Source organism: Hydra vulgaris, chromosome 02 (assembly GCF_038396675.1).
Source record: "Hydra vulgaris chromosome 02, alternate assembly HydraT2T_AEP".
Classification (NCBI taxonomy): domain Eukaryota; kingdom Metazoa; phylum Cnidaria; class Hydrozoa; order Anthoathecata; family Hydridae; genus Hydra; species Hydra vulgaris.
This window is the reverse complement of record NC_088921.1, coordinates 30,252,511-30,279,456: the sequence shown is the minus strand read 5'-3', so window position 1 is coordinate 30,279,456 and position 26,946 is coordinate 30,252,511. Positions and strand designations below refer to the sequence as shown.

The 26,946-nt window shown below is 27.6% G+C and overlaps 1 protein-coding gene across 2 annotated transcripts; it reads left to right on the top strand.

The window, feature by feature from the left end:
- Positions 1-1,085: 1,085 nt before the first annotated feature.
- Positions 1,086-25,873, top strand: LOC101238394 (non-structural maintenance of chromosomes element 4 homolog A). Of its 2 annotated transcripts, none has more exons than XM_065790551.1 (11): positions 1,086-1,186; positions 1,745-1,857; positions 2,338-2,461; positions 4,890-5,101; positions 5,884-6,023; positions 10,072-10,171; positions 10,419-10,503; positions 16,057-16,151; positions 25,023-25,106; positions 25,224-25,312; positions 25,437-25,873. In XM_065790551.1, exons 3-10 carry the CDS (start codon positions 2,344-2,346, stop codon positions 25,281-25,283), a joined length of 894 nt encoding a protein of 297 aa, XP_065646623.1. In that variant the 5' UTR covers positions 1,086-1,186; positions 1,745-1,857; positions 2,338-2,343; the 3' UTR covers positions 25,284-25,312; positions 25,437-25,873. The 2 variants fall into 2 exon arrangements, with proteins under 2 accessions (XP_065646623.1, XP_065646622.1); XM_065790550.1 differs by having other exon boundaries at positions 1,093-1,186; positions 25,023-25,071.
- Positions 25,874-26,946: the final 1,073 nt, after the last annotated feature.

Below are 26,946 nucleotides of genomic sequence, written 5' to 3'. Positions count from 1 at the left end.
TAATTTTGAGAAAAATGGAGCAAAAATGAAAATGATGAAATGCCACAGTAATGTAATTTACAAAATGTTTATGCAAATAGCATATATAAATAATTAGATAAATACGTAATTGTAGGTGAAAATGTTTAACAATCTAAAAATTCAATTACCAAGGTTTAATAAGTTTGAAACTGGATTAACTGGATAATAAGCTATTATTTTTTTAATTTGGAATTCTGCAGTTGTTTTACAACATGTAATTATTTTATGTATTAATATTCTTTAGTTTTATTTATCTTGATATTGATCCAGATGTTGAAGTTCAACCACAAATCCTCAGAACTTTTTGTGTTTTTGGTTTACGACTGAATCGCTACAAACTGGTGTCTATAAAGGTTTTTATTCCGAAAAAGAAACTAGATGTGCCTCACACTTTTAGGAGTTAGGGTGCATATAAAAAAGCAATTTTTCTGACACTCCTTGATAGATTTGATTTTAAAAAACTTTGTTTTAAAAATATGTAGTAGGTATCTATTACATATTTTTATATTTAATAGATATTTACTACATATAAAAATTATTATATGTGGTAGATTTGCTACATTTAAACGTTATCATATGTAGCAGAGAGCAAAAAAAAATTCATAGTGGAATGACATAAAACCGCCTGGCTTTGTGTCAATCCACGATGAACTTAAAACAATCTTTTTCTGAACTTTTTTTTTTATATATATTATATTTTGTAAGTTTTATAACAAAATGCTGTTTAAATTGCAATAGAGAACAAAAACAGCAACAAAAAAAAGTTTATGGTAAACTTAAATTTTAAAATATACGCGAATATTTTTATAAAAAAACAATTTTTAGCTTTCATTACGAGTTTCTAATATAAATGGATAACATATAAATTCAAAATTGAGGCGCAGTGCTAATAGTTTTGGCTCAGCTCCAAGAGATCTAAGATTCGATGTCGTCTCTGGCCAGGTAGGCAACATCTGTAATAAGTACGTTGGGTCTTCTCCGAGCACCTAAATAATTTAAAAATAAATAAGAATGAAATTTGCAAACCAAGGAACCGATATTTGACTGTCATTGTTTTATTTTGTAGCTTAACCTGGGAATCTCCAATTGCGCGTGGGGCAAAATAAACTTATGACTGTATTGCACTTGCTCTATAGAACGTGGTATTCAGAGCTAACAAAAAAATGTATCAATTTTAAATTAATTTATGATTTATTTTTTTATATGGAGCTTCATTTTTGTATTCTTTTTTTTTTAATTATTGAAGGAGTTTTACAATATATCTACTCTTAACATTAGTAATTGTAAATAAAATGTTACACTTTCGTTGTACATTAAATGTACATTGTACATTTAATTATTAAATGTAACATTTAATTATTGAATGTACATTGGGGAAAAGATTTAAAAAGTTTTTTATTATTATAAATTTTTAAAGTTGATTTAATTTAATGTATTTCTTTAAACAGAGCATTTTTTATTATTATTAAGTTAAAATCTATATGCTAATTACAAAGTGTTTAGAAAAAGTTTATTTTTTTTTTTTTTATTTATTTATCGATTTTCACTTTATTATTTGAAATGATATAGTTTTATGTTAGAAGCAGTTTAAGTAATTATGACAGTAATTATAGTAGTTAATACAATACTATTGTCAAAGTTATGTCATAATATTTTTATGAAGATAATAAAGATTTATATATATAATAATAATATAAGAAAATAAATATTTTTATTTTGTCAGAGACGTTTTTAATTGAATGGTACTTGGTTGAAATACTACGATATATACTTCCTACTCTACAGAAAAAGGAGTTCTAATGATTTTTAACTTAAAATTCAATGTGACATGATCAGGTAAGAATTTTTTTTTTTATAAATAAATAATATAAAATGTACATTAATAATGTTAATAAACAGTTAAATTAATAAACAGAATATAGTTCTTCAAACAACTTTTTAGGAACAAGCTGCACTTTTAATTTTTTTTTCTTAATTATTACCTTGAGGAGTATTAAAATTAGTATAATAGTTTAATATTAATAATAACAGCTTAAGAGTAAATAAATATAAATTAGTATATTAATATATATTTTAAATATTGTGCAACCTAAAAGATCTTTTTCTGCAAGTGGCCTGACTTTTTGTCATAAAATTAAATGTTTAGCTTGTTCCTGATAAGTTGTTTCTAAAGAAATATATACTGTTTGTTAGTTTTACTATTTGGTGATTTTATATATATATTACAGGAGGTCTGTTAAACTAAGCATATTCTAGTTTTCAAATAAGAATCGGGAAAAATTTTATGCTTCTTATTTTTTATACAATATTATTTAGTTTAAAATGGCTAGCAACAAGGAAAATATGTGTAGCAAGCTAGATAGCAAACAAAAATATGATGACCCCAAAGTTCGTAGGCAGATTCGAGCAGAGTATAGAAGTTTAGCTTTTGAACTTAATGGTAAATTTTAAAAGTTTTATAGTTTTTCTTTATTTATCACATAAGTGTTTAAATGTTTTTTATATCTTATTTGTTTGATTTTGATATCGTTAGAATTTTTTTATTATTATTCACCTCCCCAACACCAAGAAGGCCACTACAGACAAGGAGACTACTTAATTGTGGTTATAATCCTCTGAAGCATGAACCTTGACAAACATGGCTGCTGCGCAGAGAAACAAGTTAAGCGTGGTATTTCCAGGGATGTGATGGGTTGATACTTCTCGCTTGTGAAGCAAACACTCTAACAATGCTACTATATTGCAATCATTATTACTATCATACAATACCAATACTGTTATTTTTTTCGAATTTCATATGACATAACATTGCAGTTACTGTGACTACCCAGCTAGCACACATATATTGTTCCACATATTTTAAACCATTGCGAACAGATGATATTTTTTCTGATGCAAATCCAATAATTAATTTTCACCATTCTTTATTTAGTCGTGTCTATATATATTCTTATAGTTTGGCATAAATTACTGTTTGTAGTATAAAATGGCTCTCAATGACTCTTTGTCTTTAAAAGTGGCGTATACCTATCTGTGGTTTTGTGACAACTCATAACTTGCTACTCAAGTATTATGATTTTGTGATGAGGGTGGGGAGGGAGATTAAAAACAGTCAAAAATTGTGTGACATAATTTATGGATGACTCCTTATCCATATATTAGCGAAAAATTTATAATTTTTAGCACCCTTTTTTCTTTCTCAAAAGTAAGTTCCGGCTTTTTGATTTTTTTTTTTTTTTTTAAATACTGGTCTGATAAATACGTTTCTGTAACTATTAAATGGCTACAAACAAGTTCTTAAACTTGAGTTATAAATGCTATATTTGGGTTTTCTCTTTTGTAATTAATTTTTGTGTAGAATGCTTATGTTTTTTATAAAGAATACTTTTTTGGATCTAGTAAGAAATAGTGCATATAAATTTGATCTCATGGTAAATGAAAATGAAATATTTTAATGGAAATAAAAATCAAATAAATTAGAAAAGCGGTATTCTTTGCTTAATTATAGTTTTTATTTTGTCAAAAGTCTCCAGTTGAACTAAAATGCTTCATGTAGCATGAATGTTTTTTTAAAAAGGGAAAAAACCCATTCTCATTGTGAAAATTATTTTCTCTGCAGTAAGTACATTTGAACCCATTGTTTAAAAAAAGACACAAATCCAAAACTTTTAACTGTTAGTTTATAAACTTAAATTAAAAATTTCTGTATGATTTATGTTTTTTTTTTACAAAAATATTACTTACATAAGTTATATACGTTTTTTATTTATCTAATCCTATGTTTAATAAAAATCAAGTTTTTGTTGATTTTTAAAGTTTTAATAAATGGACTTGTGTCCTTTTCGAAATGACAGATTCATTTATTATTTAAACCAGATATTTTTATAAAGGAAAAAACTATGTAGATTCATGAAGTGATTAATATAAAACTCTCAACTGTAAGTAGAATGGCAAAAGATTAAATGTTTTTTGTTAATATCTCAAGAAATAATTTATTTTGGCAATTTTAATAAATTCAAAACTTTCTAATGTTTAATTATAAAATATGAAATAAAAATAAAAAGAATGTTTTACTTTTTCAAATGTACTTTTAAAAATGTTTATAATTGTAAACTGAATTTTAAATAATAGTTTTAATAGGAAGACATAGCATTGACTAAGAAAATGGTTTATAACATAATATTATCAATTTATTTAAAACTGATTTTTTATTTAAGAAACCAATCAGTTAGTCCGATCTAATTAAAAACATTTGCATTTTAATTGACGCTCTTTTAAAAAAAAATTTTGTTTTGCCATAATGGTGCCTTTAAAAAAGCATCGCAGTTTATTATGCAGTTATTGGCTTATTTTTAAAGTTACTTTTTCATTAGTTACAACCATATGCTTTTCTTTTATAAACAACTTTGAAAACTTGTCATTGTCATTAATGTTATATTATACAATATTTAACACCCAGGATTTTAGGGAAAAAAGTCTCTCTGCACTGCATATCTGTGTTTGAAAAGAAAAATTTCTTTTTTTTACTAATTGTACTATAACTTTGTGGCTGCTACACAATCAAGAATGGCGTATTGTAAGCAATAAAAATCAATCTGAAACTCAAATTATTTTTTTTTTAAATTGATTTTTATTTTAATTAAGTCTTTTACAAATTTTTAATAAATATTTATAGATTCATATTTGTTGAATAATTTTATATAAAATATAACCCTATCTAACACACAAGAAAATCCATTATTTAAGTTCATTTAGTTTCCAAATTACTTATAAAGAGTTTAAAATTATTATTTATTAAAATAATAATTGAATTTTATTTTTTCTAACATTTTTTTAATTCTTGCTTTAACTAAAAAATATATATTTAGAGAATGCAGAAGAATCATCAAATACAGATTCAGCAAATCTTCAAGAATATATTGAAAAGGTTGAAGGATTGTTCACCAAGGTGCGTCACCCAAGAGAGGCAGTTCACGATTCTAGTCTTTTAGTCACATTAACCAAAAAAGGAAGACAGCAAGCCCAGCAACTGAAAACTGATCTTGTATCATTTGATAATCACACATTTATTGAAAAAATTGTTAGTGACATTTTAATATTTTGTACTACTATTTTTGCAATTTATTTATACAGTTTATTTTTAATGATAGCAAAATAATTATTTTAAAAAAATATCATTTGGTTTTTGACACAGTATTTTCCATCTGATAACAAATGTACTTCTTAAAAGTCATGTTTTGATGCAAGAATTTCTATTCTTGCACTTTTTTCTAAATAACAATGTTACTTGGTCATCTTTTTACCACCCAAAATTATCAAAAAAACAAATGTTTATTTACCGTGGCCAGAAATTGGTTTTAAACAGGTTTTAAGCAATTTTTAATAAGTTATTATTTAAATAAATTAATAAACTAAAATTTTTTGATTTTATTTACAGATTTTTTAAATTCACACTATAATAAGGAAACAAACTTTTCAATCAGTTTTATTAGAGAATAGTCTAAACAAGGGTTAGTAAGTTAGTAAGTCAAAAAAAAATTTTTTATCTGAATATAGTCTTAATGTCCCAAAAAAAAGTAGAAAAATACATCTTTTGTGAAAAAAGTACATGTCATTTAAAGAGGTTTACTGGTTGAAACTACATAAACTTGACACAAACTATATTTAGTTTGTTTGTGTCTTGCAATCTATGATTTGCATATAGATTTTGATTTATTAAATCAATCACCCATAAAATGAAAAAAACAAACTATTGGTATCTTATCTTGTCAACATAAACTTTTTTAACAGAAAAACTTTAAAACATAAAAACATTAAAAAAAAGACAAAAAAAAGTTATTGGTATATTGTTTTAAATTTTAGATTTCATTTGTCAGTGGTCGAAACATATCTGATATATTAGGAGAAGATAATGACATATGTGATTTATCAAATACAGCATGGAAACAGTTGGGAAATGAATGTCGGCCATTGTTCAAGAAAACACCTCATTTTGATTTTTTGTAAGTGTTTTTAATTTACTTGCATAAGGGGTCATCCACAAATTAGGTCATGCGATAGGGTGGGTTGGGGGTTAGCAATTTAGTGACAATTTGTTACAGGGGAGGGAGATATTCAGTTTTGTGACTCGTCTTTTTTTTTCAAGTTTCAAACCTAGAAAATCATTTCTATTTTTTTCTAAAATGCTCAACTGCAGCTATTCCAATTTAACATAAATTAAAATTAATTTTTTTAATTTTAGTTTATGTTAAATTGGAATAGCTAACTTCAATTTTAGTCAACTGTATGCGACTACTATATGTCTATATGATTTATGTATACAACTACTATATGTCTAAGACTTTATAAGTCAATTATACAGCCAATATATCATTAATGAAAAAATAATTAATAATATTAAATAAAAATAAAAGTATACAACAATAATAGTTAATATGCTTTAGCTTAAAATATTATACTATAAAAAGGTTATAAATATGTTAATATAACCTGCAACACTAACTTATTGCTAAAGAAGTTATCTAAATAATATATTTATCAAAAATTAAATATATCTTCAGGGATATTTGTCAGTTTAATCACTCTTAATTTAAACAACTTTATTTCGAGCTATACTCGATGTAGTTATGGCGATTTTAAAATATTATAGCGTCTGCATGATATTTTGCTGACTACAACATATTTCTGTGAAATGATTAGGTCTGTGAATTATGAAAAGACAAAAAAATTTAAAATGATAAATTTTGCCATAACATCAAATAAAAATGTTTGCAGCGAAAAAACCCAGACCGAATATCTTAAGAAGATTCTTTTTTTTTTTTTAAATTTTCTTAAAATCACGGTTGCTTGTCCAAATTTGAATAATATTTTAGATAAATAGATTGTTAAGGTGAAATAAACATCATAGTTAAATAATATGATCTGTTATGATTGTTTATTGGCAATTTTTCTTTATTATATGTCCTGTCTTGGTCGGAATTCTAATAATTTTTTGTAAAAATTGATAAAAGTTTTGTATTTTGACAATTATATTAAATTAATGTGCTAGAATAGATTAGAGTTAGAGTAAAAAAAAAGGTTTTGAAAATTATATTGATTATTATTATTATTGTGTGAAACTTAAACAAATATAAATAATAAATAAATATAGTTCTAATTAAACAACAATTATACTTAAAACATATAAAACAACTTTCAGATAAATCAAAACACAAAATATAAAGACATGTCCTTTTAAAATACAAAAAACTAGAGATGTCTCCAATATTTGGTGGCTATTTGGTATTTGGCCTATTCAGCTACTTTTTTTACAATTTGGTATTTGACCAAGTATTGCAAACTATTTGGCTGAATACTTAATATCACATTGTAACAAAAAAATCCATTAAAACAAATTACATATAACTATTTTTTTAAATTTTCATTTTAAAAAAAAAAATTGGCATATTTGATACCTAAAATGGCAGGCAATGGTAAAAACATTTTCATCATTTAATAATAGCAAATGATTGCTAACTCCTCATAAATTATACATACTTTCAAAAAATAGCCATTCACTATGTACACTGCCACGGGCAAAAAATTTTTTAGCAAATTCTGTTAGGATAATCTTTTACACTTCCTGACAACAAATTATAAAAGTTAGACTTTTCTTTTCCACATCTTCATATGTGTGCATATTTTTTGTAAAGATTGATTTGATCGTTTTCATTTACATTACTTATTCCTACGTAGTGGAGATAAATCATCACCGGTCCTACTAGGTACCGGTGATGGTTCATTGGTGTCAAGCCACCTTTCACTGAGAAGGATTAACCCTTTACTGACTTAATCTTTTTCAGAGCTTAAAAATTTTGTTGTTGTTTTGCTTGTTGTGTTTTAACTGATCCCTTGAAATTAGTTTTGAAACATGCATCAATAAAAAATGCTGCCATACAATTGACATTCTCATTAAAGTTAAACCATAAGTTAAATCCATTAAAGTTCACTTTTTAGTGAAGATATTTACATTTTTCATAAGTTTAGAAATCTTTTTGCTATTTCTATCAATAGCAACTTTTTAAATTACTTTAGAAGATATACCTGAGCTGGTTATTTTTGTAATCTTTTTGAATGGTTTTTTTGAACAGGTTGAAGACCCTGGGTTGAAGATTTTATGAATAACTATAGTTTAAACAATTTAATGTAAAAAAATTTGATTTGATGTAACAGTCAACAAATAGTACCTGCTATGACACAGCCTAGTCACAAATGAAACAAAAACACACACAGCTTAGTAAACATATTCATTTTAATAAAGCAGGTCAGAACCTTTGCAATTAACTGTGTCACCGAATATTCGCCAGTAAAATATTTGGTGCTTCTGCCGAGCTTTAAGTCTAATATTTGGTATTCAGCAAAATTACATTTCTACAAAAAAACATTCAAACATTTCTACATTCAAACATTTCTACAAAAAAACATTCAAAAACAACAAGTCCAAAAACTTTGCACCCAAATAGTGAGTTGTACCCTAAACCCTTGTTACTGCACCTTGTATTACATGGAATTGATCATCCACAGCTCTGTGCCAACACATTGTGTCACTAAAAAATTTAATAATGAAGCGTTTTTTTGTATTAGTATTTTTCTAGGCTGTTTATTTGACAAATGAAGGTTTTAGTGATGACAAATAAAGGTTTTAGTGATGACAAATAAAGGTGTTAGTGATGACAAATGAAGGTTTTAGTGATGGCAAATAAAGGTGTTAGTGATGACAAATGAAGGTTTTAGTGATGGCAAATAAAGGTTTTAGTGATGACAAATGAAGGTTTTAGTGATGACAAATGAGGGTTTTATAGTGTAGACAAATTGATAGTTATTATTGTACAACAGCAATTATTAAAACATTTTTTGTTAGAAAATATTTTTGCAATGTTAAGTCAGTTACTTATGAAAAAGTCTTAAGCAGATAATAATGTTTGAAAAACATCATAAGTTTTTTTATGTGGTTGTTTCCAACCTTGTTTTATGGAATATGTTTAGAAAATCAAAATCAAAAAAAGAGATAATAGTTATACAATGGCAGTTAATGTGTTGGTACCTTTTTTAGAATAATAAGAATTTTTTTTTTTTTCCTTTTCTTTTTTTTTTGTTTTTTTTTGTTTTTGTAAAAGTAACATTTTTAAATAGTTAATTTTGTCAAATATTTTTTACTACTTACTTGATGTAGTAATACTGATTTGATTATTATGCTTTTGCAGTCAAAAATGAGGTCATTGCAAAAAGTACTTTAAATTTAAAAGTAACTAAAATTTCAGTTAAAAACGTTATGTTGTATTTTGGTTTTACATTTTTCAATTTTTATGTAGAAAACCTTTATATATATCCTTCTATAATACCTATAATAACCAAGTAAAAAATATCAATAAGTAAGCACTTTAAAAGTCTAATTTATGTTTATTTTACTTTAAAAATAATATAATAAAATAATATAAGTGCTATGCAAATTAAATATTAGATATGAAAATTTAAAAAATATTCTTGCATTTGTTAAAAACAGGTTCTGTTTATAAAATTATAAAAATACTATTTTATTTTTTTTGGATCAAGTGAAAAACAATGCAAATAAATTTGATTCCACAGTAAATGAAAACAAAATATATTTTGTCAAATATTTACTTAAAAATAAAAGAAAGTAAAAAAAGTGATATTCTTTATTTAATTACAGTTTTTATTTTGTCTAAAGTCTAGAGTTGAATTGAATTAATTAAAGTTTAATGTTGCATGATTGTTTTTGTTTCAAAAAATAATGAAAATCCTATCAGATTGTGTAAACTAAATCATTTTAAATACTCTACTAAAGATTTTTTAATTTTTCATATTCTTGTTTTTTCTACAAGTTTTGTTCAGTGTACAAAAACTTAACAGCAACGTACCAGCATTTTGTTTCCTTTTATCTAATTCTGCACTATTATAAAAAGTTACTTGTACTTCTTGGCTTCTCACCCCCTCATATATATTGTAGTAAATAAACAGTTATACTTTTAATTTAATATTGTTATATTTTAGATTAGGTCCTCTGGTTCTCAAAGTTATAGCAAAAGAAAGAATTCAGCGTACTGCTAATCGTGAAAAACTACCACAAGGAGATGCCTTGAAACTTAAAATAGTACCTTTCTTTTTTAATAGAATTTTTATATTATTTTTGCGTCTTTAAGAACACTTCAGTTCAGAAAAATGCTAGTTTTTTTTCCTCGACCTTTTTAAACATCTTTGCTTAAGAAACAACATCACTACTAGCCCTCTACCACTGCAACATCACTACCAGCCAATTATTTTTAATTAACTTTTTAGGCTTTTAAAATAAAAGTTTAACATTTCATGTAAATTAATACCTTTTTTGTTTAATAAATTAGATTGATAGTGTTGACGAGAAAGAAGAAGCTACCACAAAGGAAGTAGAAAGAGTTTATAAGATACTAAAAAAATCAACCAATAATGGTAAGATTTTTTTTTTAAATCATTATATGTATTTTATTTTAAAATAGGGTTATCCTCCAAAATTAAAGATTCCAAAAAAAAATTAATAATTTTAATTTAATAATATTCATCCTAAATGTGCATTAAAGATACAACTTAAAAATTTGACCTTTATAAAAAAAAGAAGTGGTTTCTTCAACTTCTTAGCTGATGATTTTTTTATAAACAAGAAGAAAGTTAACTTTATTGAATTCTAATTTTGATATGCTACATCAACTATATCATTAGCCAGGCTAAAGATTGATATTGTATCTATTGATATCTGAGGCCACATAAAGAGCTTTGTTATGACTTTGGATTGATTAAGGGAATAAAATAGCAGCATGTTTTATTGCTTAGTGTGCCAAGTACTATCTGTGTTTGAGTCGAGTATTATCTGTGTTTGAGTCGGGTTCTTTCTGATAATTTTATTGCTTGGTGTGCCAACTTTCTGTGTTTGAGTCCAGTTAAATCATAACTGTAATAACAAAAAAAAACTAAACATTAAAAACCATTTTCATCACCAAAAAAATTATTAACACACTCTAATTTTCTACCATTATTTATTTCAAACTCTTTTTTGATCTTGATCTGTAAGTTTTCCAGTATTTTTACTTGTTTTTGACTTTATAGTACATAACTTTTATCTTGTTCATGTTTATTCTAGACTCTTTTGCTTTCATTCCATTTTTTCAGCCCTAAAATTATAGTAATAATTCTTTTATGGTCTTTTCAATCAAACAGAATTTGAACATAAAAACATAGAAATGACCATAGAATTTCTTTTATGGTCATAAAAATCATCTGCAAAGAATTTCTCCTAAACCAACACTGAGTTCTTTAGGAAAAGCCAAAAATAAATTGATAAAAAAACAAAAGTTATAAACAAAGAAGTGATCACTGAAAATTGATGCACACCAATTTCTACTTCAAAACTATTATTCTATCATTAGTTTTGATTGTTGTATTGATGTTTACATACATAGCCATGGTAGCCATGTTACTAACGATTATTTAACTTTCCTAAAGCTGACTACTCTACCTCTTGATATTCTGTCAAAAGCTTTTGAAAGGTTCACTATTGTTACCAACAGATTTTGTTTTATCTCTAAAAGTCTTTCTTAAACTTGTCTTGCAATAAATATTGAATCTGTTGTTCCTTTTCTTGGTGTAAACTTTTCTTGGCCTAAACTAAGCAAATTTAAACAAAATGTTATTAATATATTAATACGCTGCTTTGCACTCAAAATCATGTCGAAATCATATGGCTGAACCAACATGCCACAAACATTTTTATTTTTTTATTTATTTTTTGTTTGTTTGCTTTTTGTTTTCTCTGACTTTTTTCAAAAACATTTCTAAGAACAATGAAGAGTTCTTTCTTTGCCTCTCTTCTTGCCCATTTGAGATATTTTATACCAAAACTATTGTAAGCACTGATCCTCAAACAGCTAATTTTAATAACATCATTCTCATTCAGTTGCCTTATCTCAACTTCTTTGGATCTAACTAAGAAACATTTGTATCAACATTTAGCATATCTGGTAATTCTAGCAATGCTATTTTTCCTACTAGTTTCATTGCAGGGTAAATATGTCTAGCTTTTTATTATCTGCTATCGCAGTGCTATTTTTTGCATAAAATGACTAATGAACCTTTATCACTCTGACTTATTCACTAGCTACTTCGCAGGGTGGTTGACCAGTGTTAAGACCAACCCTGGTTGCTGTAACATAAGATAAGATAATTTCTGGGAGATCATTAATGTAAATTAAAATAAGTATAGGGCTAGGGTAGAACCTTGAGAAACCTCTAAAGTTACAGGAAATGATGTAGAATGCTGCCCATCATAGACAACATTTGTACTACGATTAGTACGGAAAGATTTATTAATCTTCAAGATGTCACCTGATATGCCCTAAGAAGAGAGCTTATGAAGAAGGCCAGCTCACCAAACTTTATCGAAGGCTTTAAAAATATCGAGAGCAATAGCCTTTGCCTCTTCACATCTATCTAATGCACAATAAAATCGATCAGTTATTACCGTTAACAATTCAGCAGTTGAACAAGAAGATTGAATAACATATTGATGATCAGAAAGTAATTTATTAGATTCAAGATGAGAGATTAAGTGTTTGTTAATTGAAGACTCAAAAACCTTGCTTATGATAGGAAAAAGACTAATGGGATGGTAGTTAGATGAGTTGGATTGCTCTTCAGAATTTTTGAAAATAGGGATAACAGATGCTGCTTTCCACAGGGTGGAAAACAAGACTCTGATAAGCATTTGTTTAATAGTTTTGAAAGTATAGATAACAGCTCAGGGGAACACTACTGCAAGACTGTAACAGGTATGTTGTTCAGACCACAAGCTTTAAAATGGTCTAAGCAGGAAATCACTTTATATACAGAAGTTGGAGTGATACAAATGTCAAGCAATAGGTCAACTTGTTTGTCGACTATATCAGGTAGGATGTGATTGGTGGGATCAAGAGACAAGGTTGATGAAAAATTCTGATCAAATAATTTAGCTTTATCTTTAGGTGAGGTAACAAAATCTGTACCATGCAAGAGAATAACAGATGGAGTAACAGATTTGCTCTTATTATAGAGACTGTTAAAGATTCTCCAGAAGTCTCTGGAGCCTACTTTTTGAAATAAAATACCAGATTTTGTGACCTAAGAATTGCAGGCTTCGGCATTTGATAAAACTTTTTTACAATGGTTTCCAAACCAATATAATGGTTAAGATTGGAAATTGCAGCAGAAATAAGAGGATGGAGAAGAGTGAGGCTTGACTTGAAATCGTTGAGAGGGAATACAAGATTCCATGTTAGCCTGAATCAAAGAAGACAACAATATCGGCTGAAAGAGAAAGAGAAAGGGCTTAGTCAACTTGATCAGAAATAACATCGAAATGAGTGCAGTCTTGAGACAAAGGAGAGTGAGATAGAACAAAGACAAAAGTGGTAGAGTGAAGTGGTGCTAAATAAAAAGCACATAAAAGAATAGTCTGTTAGTCTGTGGATCCAAACCTAGTTTCCTGACAAATGGGTGAATTCTTACGAATGTAAATGCCCAGGCCAAGCATGTGACTATTGGAGTCTTTAAAAATTAAAGATAGATAACCATCAACACTAAGATCACAAGATGAAACAGCCGAAATCAAATTAGTTTCACAAAGAGTAAGTAGGTCTGGTGAACTTTGCAAGAGATAAGACTCAACAGAAGAAAAGTTACTTCAAAGACCACGAATATAAAGTGAATGATAAAGTTAAAGAACTTTGTGATGATAATGGTTTTTTGTGTTTTATAGTTTTAGATACTTTAGTCGTTTTTTAAATTGGTTAAAGAACTTGACTCGAAGCACACATAGTACTCAGTACACTATCTAATAGTACAAGCAGTTGCATCATTACTATTAATAAACCCTATACCATAACAAAGGGCTCCAAATGTAACCTCAACAATGCACACCAAAATTAAAAACATGAACACCATTCATGCACAACATGGCACTGTTAGTACTCTGATATTTTACAGCTGTTGATGGAATTAGCCTCTTTGAGAGCTACCAGAGAGTTCGAGAAACCTGACTACCAGCTAGCCTCAAAATCAGAGAACTGAGTTTTAGAGCTGTACCCTCATTAGGAGATAATAGCCTAGTCATAAGGAGATCATTTAGGAGATAATTGCCTAGTCATAAAAACACAAGAAAAAGTCATAAAGACACAACCCATAAAGCAAAACCCATAAAATGAGTCAAGAAGAGCCAGCATTCAACATCCTAAACTGGAAATAATGTATTATAAATACATCTACACAAGCCTAATAAATGAAGTAGGGGTGCGAAACTGGTCAACTGAGAGAATCTGTTTACCCCTTTGTTCATTATTACTCAAAATTTAACTTTCAAATGATGAATATAAAAATATAAAACAAATCAAGTTTCAAGTATACTTAAAACTTGTGTAATTTTTTTATTATCGTGCAACAATGATAGATCAATAGAAAATTATCAGGCTTCCCTTTTGTAAATATGAAATCTATAATTTTGTTGAAGAAAAAAACTGTCATGATAAATAGTGAGTACTTACATGAGAGAAATACTTATAATAAGCAAATTAAAAAAACTTTTTCACAAATAAATATATAGCAATATATATTAAGGTGGTTCTAAAAACAACTTTTTCTGAAAATGACTGCTGGCAACCCCTGAATATGTTGTATATAATTAAAAAAATGCAAGATTTAAGAAATTTTTGAATAAAAAATATTTTAAGGGGTTGCTACCGACCCTCGAACATTATATAGGTCCCTAATATTATTATAAAAAAAGTTTTTCAAAATTATGTCATGTTGGGTCTCAAATGAAGGGAAATTATATAAAAATTTTAAAAATATTAATCATTTTATAATTAAATTTTTATTTTAGATTTTAGTAAACAAAAAATTACGTTTTTTAACTAAAAATGAAAAGTAGGGAATTAAACAAGATTTTTTCATTATAATTTTTTTTATCTATGTCTTTTATAAAATGATTAATATTTTTAAAATTTTTATATAATTTCCCTTCATTTGAGACCCATCATGACATAATTTTGAAAAACTTTTTTTTTAATAATATTAGGGACCTATATAATGTTCGAGGGTTGGTAGCAACCCCTTAAAATATTTTTTATTCAAAAATTTCTTTAATCTAGCATTTTTTTTAATTATATACAACTTATTCAGGGGGTGCCAGCAGTCATTTTCAGAAAAAGTTGTTTTTAGAACCACCTTAATATATATACATATGTACGCATAGTCACAAGCAACTCATACATAAACTAAAGCTTACTGTTTATAAGGAAGGGCTTTCGGAGTGTCTACATCAACTTACAATTGTGCATCCCATATTGGAATCGAAAAAAGTTGTTAGTAAAATACCACAAGGGTCTGTTTTTGGTTCTTTTTTTAATTAATATGCATAAACAACCTATTTGCCAATCATAAAAACCTTTACTCAGCATATAATTAAACCATGTTATGCTCAGACCAATTTGTCATTTATTAAATCAATTTGTTTTTTATTAGAATGCATTAAAATTAGAAAATTTAGATCACAAGTAGCCATTGCTGCATTTAGAGGATGTTATCTATTTCTCTTAATATGCTCTAAATGTTATATATTATTTATAGTTTACATCAAGTATATTTCAACTTCATGAGTATGAAGTTGTCATGAGTTTCAAATTTTGTCTCAATCCTTCTTAATTGATATTGTGGAGATTTCTACATTTCTACAATAGATGTTGTGGAGGTTTCTACAATTCTACAATTGATATTGTGGAGGTTTTTACAATACTTTTGTTGTTTTGCAACATTTACTGTTCATTTATTAAATTACCTGTTAGTCTTAATTTAGTCATTTTTATTGTAGTTTTATCCTTAATTTTGATAATTTATTTATTTTTTTATTTTTTACAATTATTTTTTTAATAATATATATTTATTTGATTTTAATTAATGTTTTTAATAATTTTGTTCAATTAGGTATGCAAGCTGTTTGCTTATTTCAATTTATTATTAATCCCACTTCGTTTGGACAGAGTGTAGAAAATTTGTTTCACTTATCATTTCTCATCAAAGTGAGTTTGTTAAGGTTTTTAGTTTGTTTATCATTGTAATCACAAGTTTGTGAAATATATAAATTTATAAATATGTATATATCAAGGCTTGATCGCAAATTGCAGTATCCGGATATATTTCTGGTCATTAAATTCTCAGTTTGTTAAAAACGGTAAACACTGTTTTATTGAAATGATCAATTTATCATATTGAAAAAATTAATTAAAAAACAAAAAAAATTTACTTCTGCAAAAATAATAACAGTCAAAACTCACATATTTTTAATTATTATTTTTTGAAAGCGTTGTATTTTCTATCTTTCCAAAATTAACTTTTTTTTTTCATTTTTGGCAGAGCATTATTTGATATTATACAGTTTTAATATGCACAAATTTAAGGTTTCCAGTGTTTCTGAAAGTTTCTTCATTTGAACATGAGAATTTCATAGGTCCTTTAAATGCCCTTTAAATGCCATTTCCTGAAAATGTGCCACCCGCAGGATTTTGATATTTTTAAAGTTTTGTGTAACCTAAAGGTTTCTTAAGTAGAATCTATAAAAATATTTGGGGTGTCCCAAAATCAAACCTAAAAGGTCAATTTCTGATCTGTGTACCACAAGCAAATAGTTCTGGTAAATTTTGCAACAGATAAAATTCAACAAATGCAAAAATCACTTTAAAGACCACAGGTATTTGTAATAGTGGTACCACTGTTTTGTTTCAACTATTCTTTACAAATATTTGTGATTTTCAAAGTAGTGCTCTAAAACAGGCCCCTCAGGTAAAAAGGGTCCCGTTTAAATTGGATCTTTTGCTTAGATAATTACTGTTTTAAATTTAACTGTAGTATATTGTGCAGCTGACCATAAACATTTAAGAAAACAATTTCTCATTATTTTATTTTAGCAAAAAAAGTATTTAAAAGGGCTACTTTAAGGATTTTGTTGAGCTTAATATTTCCTATCGTAATTGTTAAAATCATTTATGTGTATTGTTTTTTGTTTTTTTTTTACATTTTTCAAAATTTTTATTTGCATAAGGCTAATACAAAAATAGAATAAAAATTTATGTTTAACACTAAAAGTTAAGACACATCCTATATTGCTTGAAACAGTCTCTGGGGCCTGTTTCAACTGTGCTGTTAGAAAATTTTTTTAATTTAAAGTAACAATTGCGGTAGTGGTGTAGTGGTAGAGCGCTCGCTTCATAAGCGAGAGGTTCCGAGTTCGATTCCCACCACGTCCCTGGTAGTACCGTGCTCAACTTGTTTTTCCGCGCAGCGGCCTTGTTTGTCAAGGTTCGTGTTTTGGAGTTATAGAGTTGGGAGAGGGTTATAATCACAAGTAGCCTCCTCATTTGTAGTGGCCTTCTTGGCCTGGGGGGGGTGAGTTACAAAAAAAAAATTATGCATTTTGTGTTTTTTAAATTTTATTTATGCCATTTATGATAAATTTAAATTACACTTATTTATATATCGTTATATAAAAAACTTCTTTGTTATTATGTTGTATATTGCATTATATTATATATTGCAAAGTTGTAGTACATCATAAGACGTTTTATTATAGTTTGATGAAGTTTGACTGAATTTAATATCTAAAGTTTTTTATCATTACGTCTTGTTTTTGAAATGGGAAATATGTCATAAAAACAGAAAGCCAGTATTGGAGTGCAAATGTCAGCAGCTATTGAGGCTGTAAGGAAGAAAAAACTGTGAATAAAAAAAAAAAGCAGGCCGTTCAGTGTACCACAAAGCACTGTGGCGTGAGCTGTGACGTATATCAAACATATGTTGTGCAGTGGCTATATTTAATCGTAATCATTTTTTTCATCTTTTTCAAAAGAATAATTCTATTGAGAAAAATAGCTAATTATTATTGCAAGAAATCAATGTAAAAAGGTGCTGTCTGATGCTAAGCTCCATTATTCTCATTTTATTAAATCTTGTATCTTATCTCAGAAGTTTGGCTCTAGAGACTTTTGGAAAATCTTTAACGTCATTAACAAGGGTAGGCCTAACATTCCGTCTCTCATTCATGTGTCTGATCTTATTACCTCTCCCAAGGATAAGGCAAAACTATTTGCAAAAAACTTTTCTTCTAATTTGACTCTTAAATCTTTTTGCCATTCTCTTTCTTTTATTCCAATTAAACAGGTTAACCCATTGTTAGACATTTAAATGACTTCCGTTGCTAAAGTCATATCTCAGTTAAACTCTACTGTGACTTGTATTTCAGACAACATTTCTGTCATAGTCTTAAAAAAATTTTATCCCTAACTTTCATCAATTCTCTCTAATTTATTTAATAAGTGCTTGACTGAGTCTTATTTTCCTGCCTGCTGGAAAATGGCATCTGTTGCTCCAATTTTCAAAAACTCCTGAGAACATACTGACCCCTCCAATTATCATCCAATCAGTCTTCTTTCTGTTATTAGCAAGTTCTTTGAGTCTTTGATCAACTCCCATCTTAAGTCAAATAACTTACTGTCAGACAATCAATATGGTTTTCGATCCTTTTGCTCTGCGGCTGACTTGCTAACTACTGTGGGGCTTGCGGTGGCTTTTGATTTTTAATTCCAACAAAACTCAGTTTATACTGCTAAACGCAGTAAATACTGCTAACAATTATCACAATACTGTTGACATTCCAATATTAATAAGTGGCAACCCTCTTACTGAGACCTCTCATTTTTGTCTTCTTGGATTATTGTTCACTACTGACCTCTCATGGAAACCATATATAAAATACACCTTTTCACAGTTCCAATATAAAATTTATGCGCTCGCAGAAATAGAAGTAAAATGTAAACAAAGGTTATTTTAACAGTAATTTGTTTGAGATTTACAAAGCAAAACTAAGGTTTATCAAACAGTATTATTAATCCATTAGTCTTATATAAGTATAAAAATAAAGAGCCTGTCTAATCCAGTTTAAATAACATATAAGGAAACAAGTAAAAAAAGTACCTCAAAACATTGACTTTTGGATTTGTAAAAAATAGTTCAACTATCTTATTTTGTACTCTAAATGTACTTTATGTCAAGTTTAAAGCTAAATTTATTTATATATATATATATATATATATATATATATATATATATATATATATATATATATATATATATATATATATATATATGTATATATATATATATATATACATATATATACATATATATATACATATATGTAATGAACATTCAGTATTAATATTAAAGCCTTTATCATACATTATATTGTTGTGATTTGTAATTTCTACTTATTATTATAATTGCAATTAGAAATTATTGATAAATTCGGTGCTACCGGCACTATTGTTTTATATTTTTGTGATGTTTGTATTCATTCCATGTTAGTTTCTGTAAGTCTAAATTTTTAGGTGTTTCTATAAAAAAACTCTGTTATATTTAAAATTTAGTGTAAGTCTGGATAATTTAACTTCTTAAATCTATTTTGCATTGTCTGTCGTTTAACATCTTTACTTGGAACAAAAACCATGTGCTTTAAAAGTAAGCTAGAAGCTTTCCCTCATGTAAAAATGTTGCATTGGCTAATCCTAAAGATATATTAAACCTGTCAGCAAGGTCAGTTATCAGTAATCCAAGTATTAGCATCATTAAAAATTCATCTTTGCTGCATAACATTTATTTTGGTCCGAATAGTTAAGGGTTTTATTTAAATTTCAAAAAACAGCATTAGATGTTTTTTTAACATCACTTTATCTTCTTTTGATCAATGGTGATACTACACTATGCAACTCATGAAACACATTGACAGATGTAAGGCCAGTATATAAGTCAAAAGATCTATCATTTTTAAAATAAATATTTGTATACAAGTATATTGCAATAACACGATTTGTTTGGATTATGTTTATATACAAATTTGTCTGGTTTCATAGTAATAACTGATGTGGTTGAAGTTAATTTTTCATATAAATCTTTATTTTTTTCAATTTCGTGCTGAAGTTCATTTTGTTAAGTTATCAATTTCCTTTTTTAATTCTTGATGCTCTATTATAAAACAACGCTTAACATTAAATTCAACATAATCTAATGGATCATTGTTTAAAAAAGTTGTATTATTTACATTTATTAATGTGTCTTTGAGCATTGTAGCCTATGTTTAACGAAAAATATCGATTTTTAAACAATGGTGCTATGTCGGAAAAATTGTCTGAACATATTTTCATTTTATATTTTATGGTAAATAATTTATAATGACACAATAATGCAGTAAAACAATTAATTAGTCTTCTCTACATTTCTTTGAGCTGTGGTTGTTTTTATATTGTTATATGTCTGTGTGTGTGTTGATAATGCTTATTCAAATGGTAGTTTGCAGTTTCACAAGTTAAAACTTCATTTAACATTTTGGATCATACATAAATCATCTTTCCGCATTTCTATATTGTACTCGTTATTTTTACAATCAATAACAGTGCATGTTTTCGATCTCTAGAAACTTTTATATGGTATAGGTTCGGTATTTACATTTTTTTCCATTATAAACCTCTATAACTTAAACCATTGAAATTGTGTTTGGGCGGGTTCTTCTTATAATGCTCTTTCTCTTCTAGACTAGGTCCAAAAATACATTGTAAATGTAGTTGGACCTGCTCTGTCTGTCAAGCTTGAGCGTCTCTCCCATCTTCATAAATTTGCATCTTTTTCTCTTTTCTACAAATTCTATTATGACGCTGCTCAAAGGAGCTATCATCTCTAGTTCCATTAACTAAAACTCATTCTTTCTTGACTGGTCATTCAGCTAAGTATTATTTTTTTAATGTATCTGTCCTTGCATGCTCTAAAAACATTTATTCGTCTAGTTTTTTTCCTCGCACTTAAACGCTTTGAAACTCTCTCCCATCTTCATGTTTTTCTGAATCTTACAACCTTTAACTTTTTTTAAGTCTTCTTTCGACTTTTTTCTTGCTCCATAACTTTGTTATTTTTTTTAGTAACTCCCAACTTAATAGTGGTTGCTTGCAGCCTTGTTTGGAGTGAATCAGATTTTTAAATGTATGCAACCCTTTTTGGTTTGTTTACATTTAAAGTTTTGCATATTTTTCCTTATTTCCAGTTGCTGAGCTTAACCTTTTCTCCATAAAAAGTTTAGTTAAGAATGCCAGAGCCAACTTTTGAAGTTGTCAATGTGTTTTTTTATTCATTCCAATCATTGAAGTTTTCAATGTGTTTTTTTATTTATTCCAATCATTGCAGGAAAAGCATACTTTTTTCTAAATGGAGTTTATAATGCCGATGAAACAGACATCGCTACCATTCTAAATAAGTTATTGGTCAAAATGAGGATCTGCTCACTGAGCTGCAAACCTCAGAAATTGTAATGCCAGTTATTGATCAAGTTCTAACACAAAATCCCAATTAAAACCGTTATTTCAAATTAGCTCAAGCTACACCTATTCCACAAGCTACTAATCTATGAAAAAAAAATGGGGTTTACTGCTGTTTTGACAAAACAGGTTGGGTTAGATGGGCCTCTAGAGCCCATTTCAAGCAAACTGTAGGCTGAAACGGGCCCCTAGTATTTTTTTGTTACTGGATTTTTTTAATGATACAATTGGAATATTTTGCGATATTGAGAATATTTATTGTTATTGTTCTACAAAATATTCCCCCATATATGCGGTGCCATTGGGCTGGGTAACACCCTTTTAATGTAAGGCATGTGTTTACCTTTGATTTTTAGATATTAAATTGTAGAGCATAGATTGATTTTCTTGAAATTCTTATTGTTTCTAAATTTGCATTGTGTGCACCTAGTTAACTATGTCTAACTGGTTTGGCACCTAGTTAACTATGTCATAGTTTGTAAATGTTTTAGAGCACTCTCTCATAAGTTTTTCAAAAATTGGTCGTTTCAAAGTGCTTTTTTAATATAATTTGTGATGTGGAATCAAAGAGTTAAGAGAGAGCTGTAACATTTCAAAAAAAAAATAATAAAGTATCGCTTTCGGTCTTGTGGAAGCAATATATATACACACACACACACACACACATACAGAGGTGATTCTACAAATAAAATGAGGGGGGATGAATCCTTAAAAAGTACTTAAAAAACTGGCTTCGTATATAAAAAAAATGGTCCCCAAAACTAAAATTTACCTGACTGAATTGTGTCAAATACCCGACTATTCGATTAACTCGACGATTAAAAACCGACTATAACTTGAAAATCACTTTCTTTGGGGGGGGAGGGTGCAATACCCCCACCCATCCCGTTAAATTGCCTCTGTATATATATATATATATATATATATATATATATATATATATATATATATATATATATATATATATATATATATATATATATATGTATGTATATATATATATATGTATATATATGTATGTATATATGTATGTATATATGTATGTATATATGTAGGTATATATGTATGTATATATATATATATATATATATATATATCTATATCTATATATATATATATATGTATATATATGTATGTATATATGTATGTATATATGTATGTATATATGTATGTATATATATATATATATATATATATATATATATATATATATATATATATATATATATAGGGTCATTTCGGATAAAGCGAGCCAATAAAACTAAAATCAGTGTGTATTAATAACTATGTGAGATATCTTAATACTTCTTGTACTAGAAAACTCTATAACAGATACCTAAACTATGATATAATGTAAAGTGAGCCACATTAATATAAAGTGAGCCAAGTAAACTATATATGATACATAGGAAAGGCTCGCTTTATATTAACAAATTTATAAAGTGAGCAACCATTATTGGTAAAGCAAGCCAATAGCTTATATGATTATTCTAAAGTGAGCCATTTAGCTTTTATTTCAGACAAAAATTTACAAAATTGGAAGTATTATTACAAATAATATTTACTATATTAATATTAACTTTATTACCTACGATATAGTAAACTAGTATTAAAAGTTTGTAAACATTAACCTCAAATGCATACAATGCAAAATATTTAAAGAACAAAAGCAATATAAAAATGTCAGCAACTAGTCTAATAAAAATAATACTGCTAAAGCTGCAGATAAATGATGCAGTACAAAATGCAAAATATCAAGTCTTAACTAGAGTTAATTTACTTAGTTGTTGTTTGAACACAATCAGCACATAGTTGTCCACGCACGGTTATTTCGATACAGCTCTCATGTAACCAATCACGGCACGCGTTACACTCAATCCATTCATCATCAATGAGAGGATCAGTTGCTTCACCATATGCAAACCCACAATATTTGCAAATGTCCTCTTCCTTTTGTTTCTTTTCTTTTTTGGATTCTTTCTTTTTCTTTATAACCTTCTGTTTAACAGTTTTCTTCTGTTTCTTTTCTTTGCTGGTCTCTTTCTCTTTAGCTGCTTTTTTTGTTATTGGTTTGGTTCTTTCTTGAATAAATGCTACATTTTCTTCTGATGTCAATTCATAAGATGGTGGTTTCTTACGAGGCCGACTGCTTTGTGGTCGATCTCTGTGTGGCACTGGCATCAAGTTTTCGAAAGACACATCGAGGTCTGCTTGTTCAATTGACACAATTGCATTTTCATCAGTGGTAGGTAAACAAGTATTACCAGCAATATCAGTATTGACATGTTGCTCATGCTGCTTATCTAGGCGAGTATTAGAATTAGATGCATTAATATTATCTTTATTAGCTGTATCAACAAGTTTAGCACTAGAACTATTTGAAATATCTGGCAATTGCATTTCATTCAGATTAATTATGTCAATGGATTCGGTCACAGAAATCAACTGCAAATTCATAGCTGCATTAGGTACAGGTGGCTGTTCAATACTCGATCGCAGTGGCAAACAAGAATTTTCAATATTTGACAACATATTGGGCTGAGAATCCAATGGCTCGGTTTACCTAAATGCCCTTGGCTCTGTTTATCTAACAGTTATGCAAAACCGAGCCAGGTTGAAAATTCGATTAAAAAACTTTATTATCGCTCAAATACATATCAACACTGTATTTTTTGAAATAGTTTCTCATATTACTAATATTACAATCATATTTACTATAAATAGTGTCAAATATGAAATACTCACTTTTCTTAATTGAAGCTAAACAAAATATAAGGTCTTAAAGCGAAAAAACGTTTTGTTACTACTCGAATGATTATAATTATACCACCGCGAAAATAATTGCTTAGCAACTGTTTTTAAAATATTCATTAGACTTTAAAATCAATAACTAATATTAAATAAATTGTTATAAATCGAAAGCATAATTTGATTTCGTAAAATTGCAATATTTAGGCGACCGGCTCGCTTTATCCGATGGCTCGCTTTATCCGAAATGACCCTATATATATATAAAATACTTTACCTAAAAAGCTACACTTAAAAACAAGTTTATAATGGTACCGCTTGAAACGTGATAGGTTTGAAATTTGTACTCCCCTCTTACTAACTGCCACGACTGCAAAGATAATTGATTTAGTAGTATTACATTATTTTTATTACAATTTATTACATTATTATAGTATTGCAATATATTACATTATTTGTAATTATATTACCAGATAAATTTGGAGTCAATCTTGATAGACAGTGATTCCTTTTTTTTTTTTGTAGACAAAGTTTTTTTTATCTATGTTTTAATATTTCTTTGTTTTTTGTGGAAGAAAAAAGAAAAAATTTAGAAACTAAATTAGGCATTATTTTTTCATTTACATAAACATTATTTTTTTGTATTAACGTTAAAAAAAAATTGTTTTAAATCGTCGTATAATTCTACTTCATTAAATACTAATCAAATTTAATCATTTTATTTGATTGCTTATTAGTGTTTAGCTTGTTTTTTATCTTATCTATAAATTAATAACGAATTTGATTTAGGACGGCAGAGCTACAATTGAGTTGGATGAACAAAAATGTCCTACAATCAGTAAGTTTAGGCTTATCTTAAATGTCCTACAATCAGTAAGTCTTATCTTAAATGATAATTTTATATACTTGACTTATTTACATTTAACAAGCGTTTCCTAAATCTGTTCGGTTTATTGAAGTGTTCTGTTTTGAATCTTTTTGCAACAATAGATCTTCATAAAGAATATAACGAGACGGAATATGCAGATATTGTTTATAAAAAACAAGTAATCATGACTTTAACCATGGCCGATTGGAAGGTGGTCATTTTTTTATTTGAATTTAAAAACTATTTGTTTGTAATCGAATTTTATAAAAATAGTTCTTTAAAACACTTTCATGTAAAAAAAATAATATTTTTATCAAACTATTTTTTTGTTCTAGGAAATCATAGAAGTTTATAAAATTAATGAACCCACAATTCCGACTCGAGAATGGTTTATTACAACGTAGTCCGTGTAATCTAATACGAAGAAATCATCTCTTGCGTTATGCTTTAAAAGCCGTGTAATGCGAAGTTAAGACAACTGATAAAATCAGTTTTACTGGCAATACATTTCAAACTATTATCGTTTGGTAATAAACAACTGTATTAAAACGGTTATTTGAGCACTTTTTGTTATCTCCAAAATGTTGGCATAAGAAATTTGACGATCACTGTACATAAATTATGGTATGATATATATATGTTATTGTATATATCTATATATATGATGTATGGTCTTGTATATATCTTATGTTGGTGTAAATGCTTTTTTTGTTATACATGCATCGTTTTTTTTTATGTATAGATTTTATTATTTTAAAAGTTTATCTTATAATTTTCCTATGTTATTTATTCCTACGAGTTGTACGAAAATTTTTATATTTTATTTATATTTTATTATAAAACGTCTTTTATAGCATATTAGGTTTAAGCTACAATTTACTTTAAAAGTTTTATCGCTGAAATGACAGTGGCAAAGTAATTATTAATTAAAAATTTAGACGCATTTAAAGAGAATTGCGTAGAAACCTTTTGCGGAAAATCTGCTTTAAGCAATGTAAATTATTTTTGTTAAATCATTTTTGTTGTTTTTTTTTTTTTTTCATTTTTTACTTTTGGACGGAGGAAAATTTTTGGATGTTACAAAACTTCCAGAAAACATAGGTTTTGCATAGAGCACTGCAGAATATATAATATATGCAGAATATAATACTCTCCTATGACTCGAGCAGGCATTGAACTTTGAAATTTTGATCCTGTGTTAAAGCGCTAATCACAGCGACATTGTTACTCACTGTTACAGATGTGATTAGGATTGTACAATTATATCTCCTCACAGATCCGTTTATCTTTAAGTTACATTTGTGGTTTTAAATTAGACTTTGACACATCAAAAAGTGTAGCAAGGTATGATATTAATAAAATAATGGTTTACGCCTTGAGAACACTCGATCAAGGGAAAGATCGTCTACATTGGTTCACGCTAAATATGCCAAAAAGAATAAAAAATACCTACATTACTATTGTAAGGTTATTTGTTTGTGTGTAGTTTATTTTCCCGTTAAAAAATGTTTAAATTGCATGTACATATATCAAATTTAATGGCTGGAGCAATAAGAAGGCACACTTTGCAAATATATCGCCGAATCCCATTTAAAAAATTCTACATAACCGTAATATAAAAACTTAGAAGAATCCATAGTACGTACGCAGGATCTCTCCCTCCTCTCTTGCACGCACCCTTACTTAATTAGAAATGAAATAGAAAGTGGTTTAAAATGAAATATATTGACAAAAATTCTTAAATTTCATAATTAACATAATCATGAGATGAGTTTTTAACACAATCGCTAGAACTTCATTAATATAATTAAATCTGTTTTTATTCAATTGAAAACATTTAAAATC

What these genes read in the sequence shown, in the direction of transcription:
- LOC101238394 (XM_065790550.1), top strand. Translation starts at nt 2,344, where the DNA reads ATGGCTAGCAACAAGGAAAATATGTGTAGCAAGCTAGATAGCAAACAA. An exon ending in ACTTATCATTTCTCATCAAA is followed by an intron (nt 16,152 to 25,022) that starts GTGAGTTTGTTA and finishes AATTTGATTTAG; the next exon opens with GACGGCAGAGCTACAATTGA. An exon ending in TAACCATGGCCGATTGGAAG is followed by an intron (nt 25,313 to 25,436) that starts GTGGTCATTTTT and finishes TTTTTGTTCTAG; the next exon opens with GAAATCATAGAAGTTTATAA.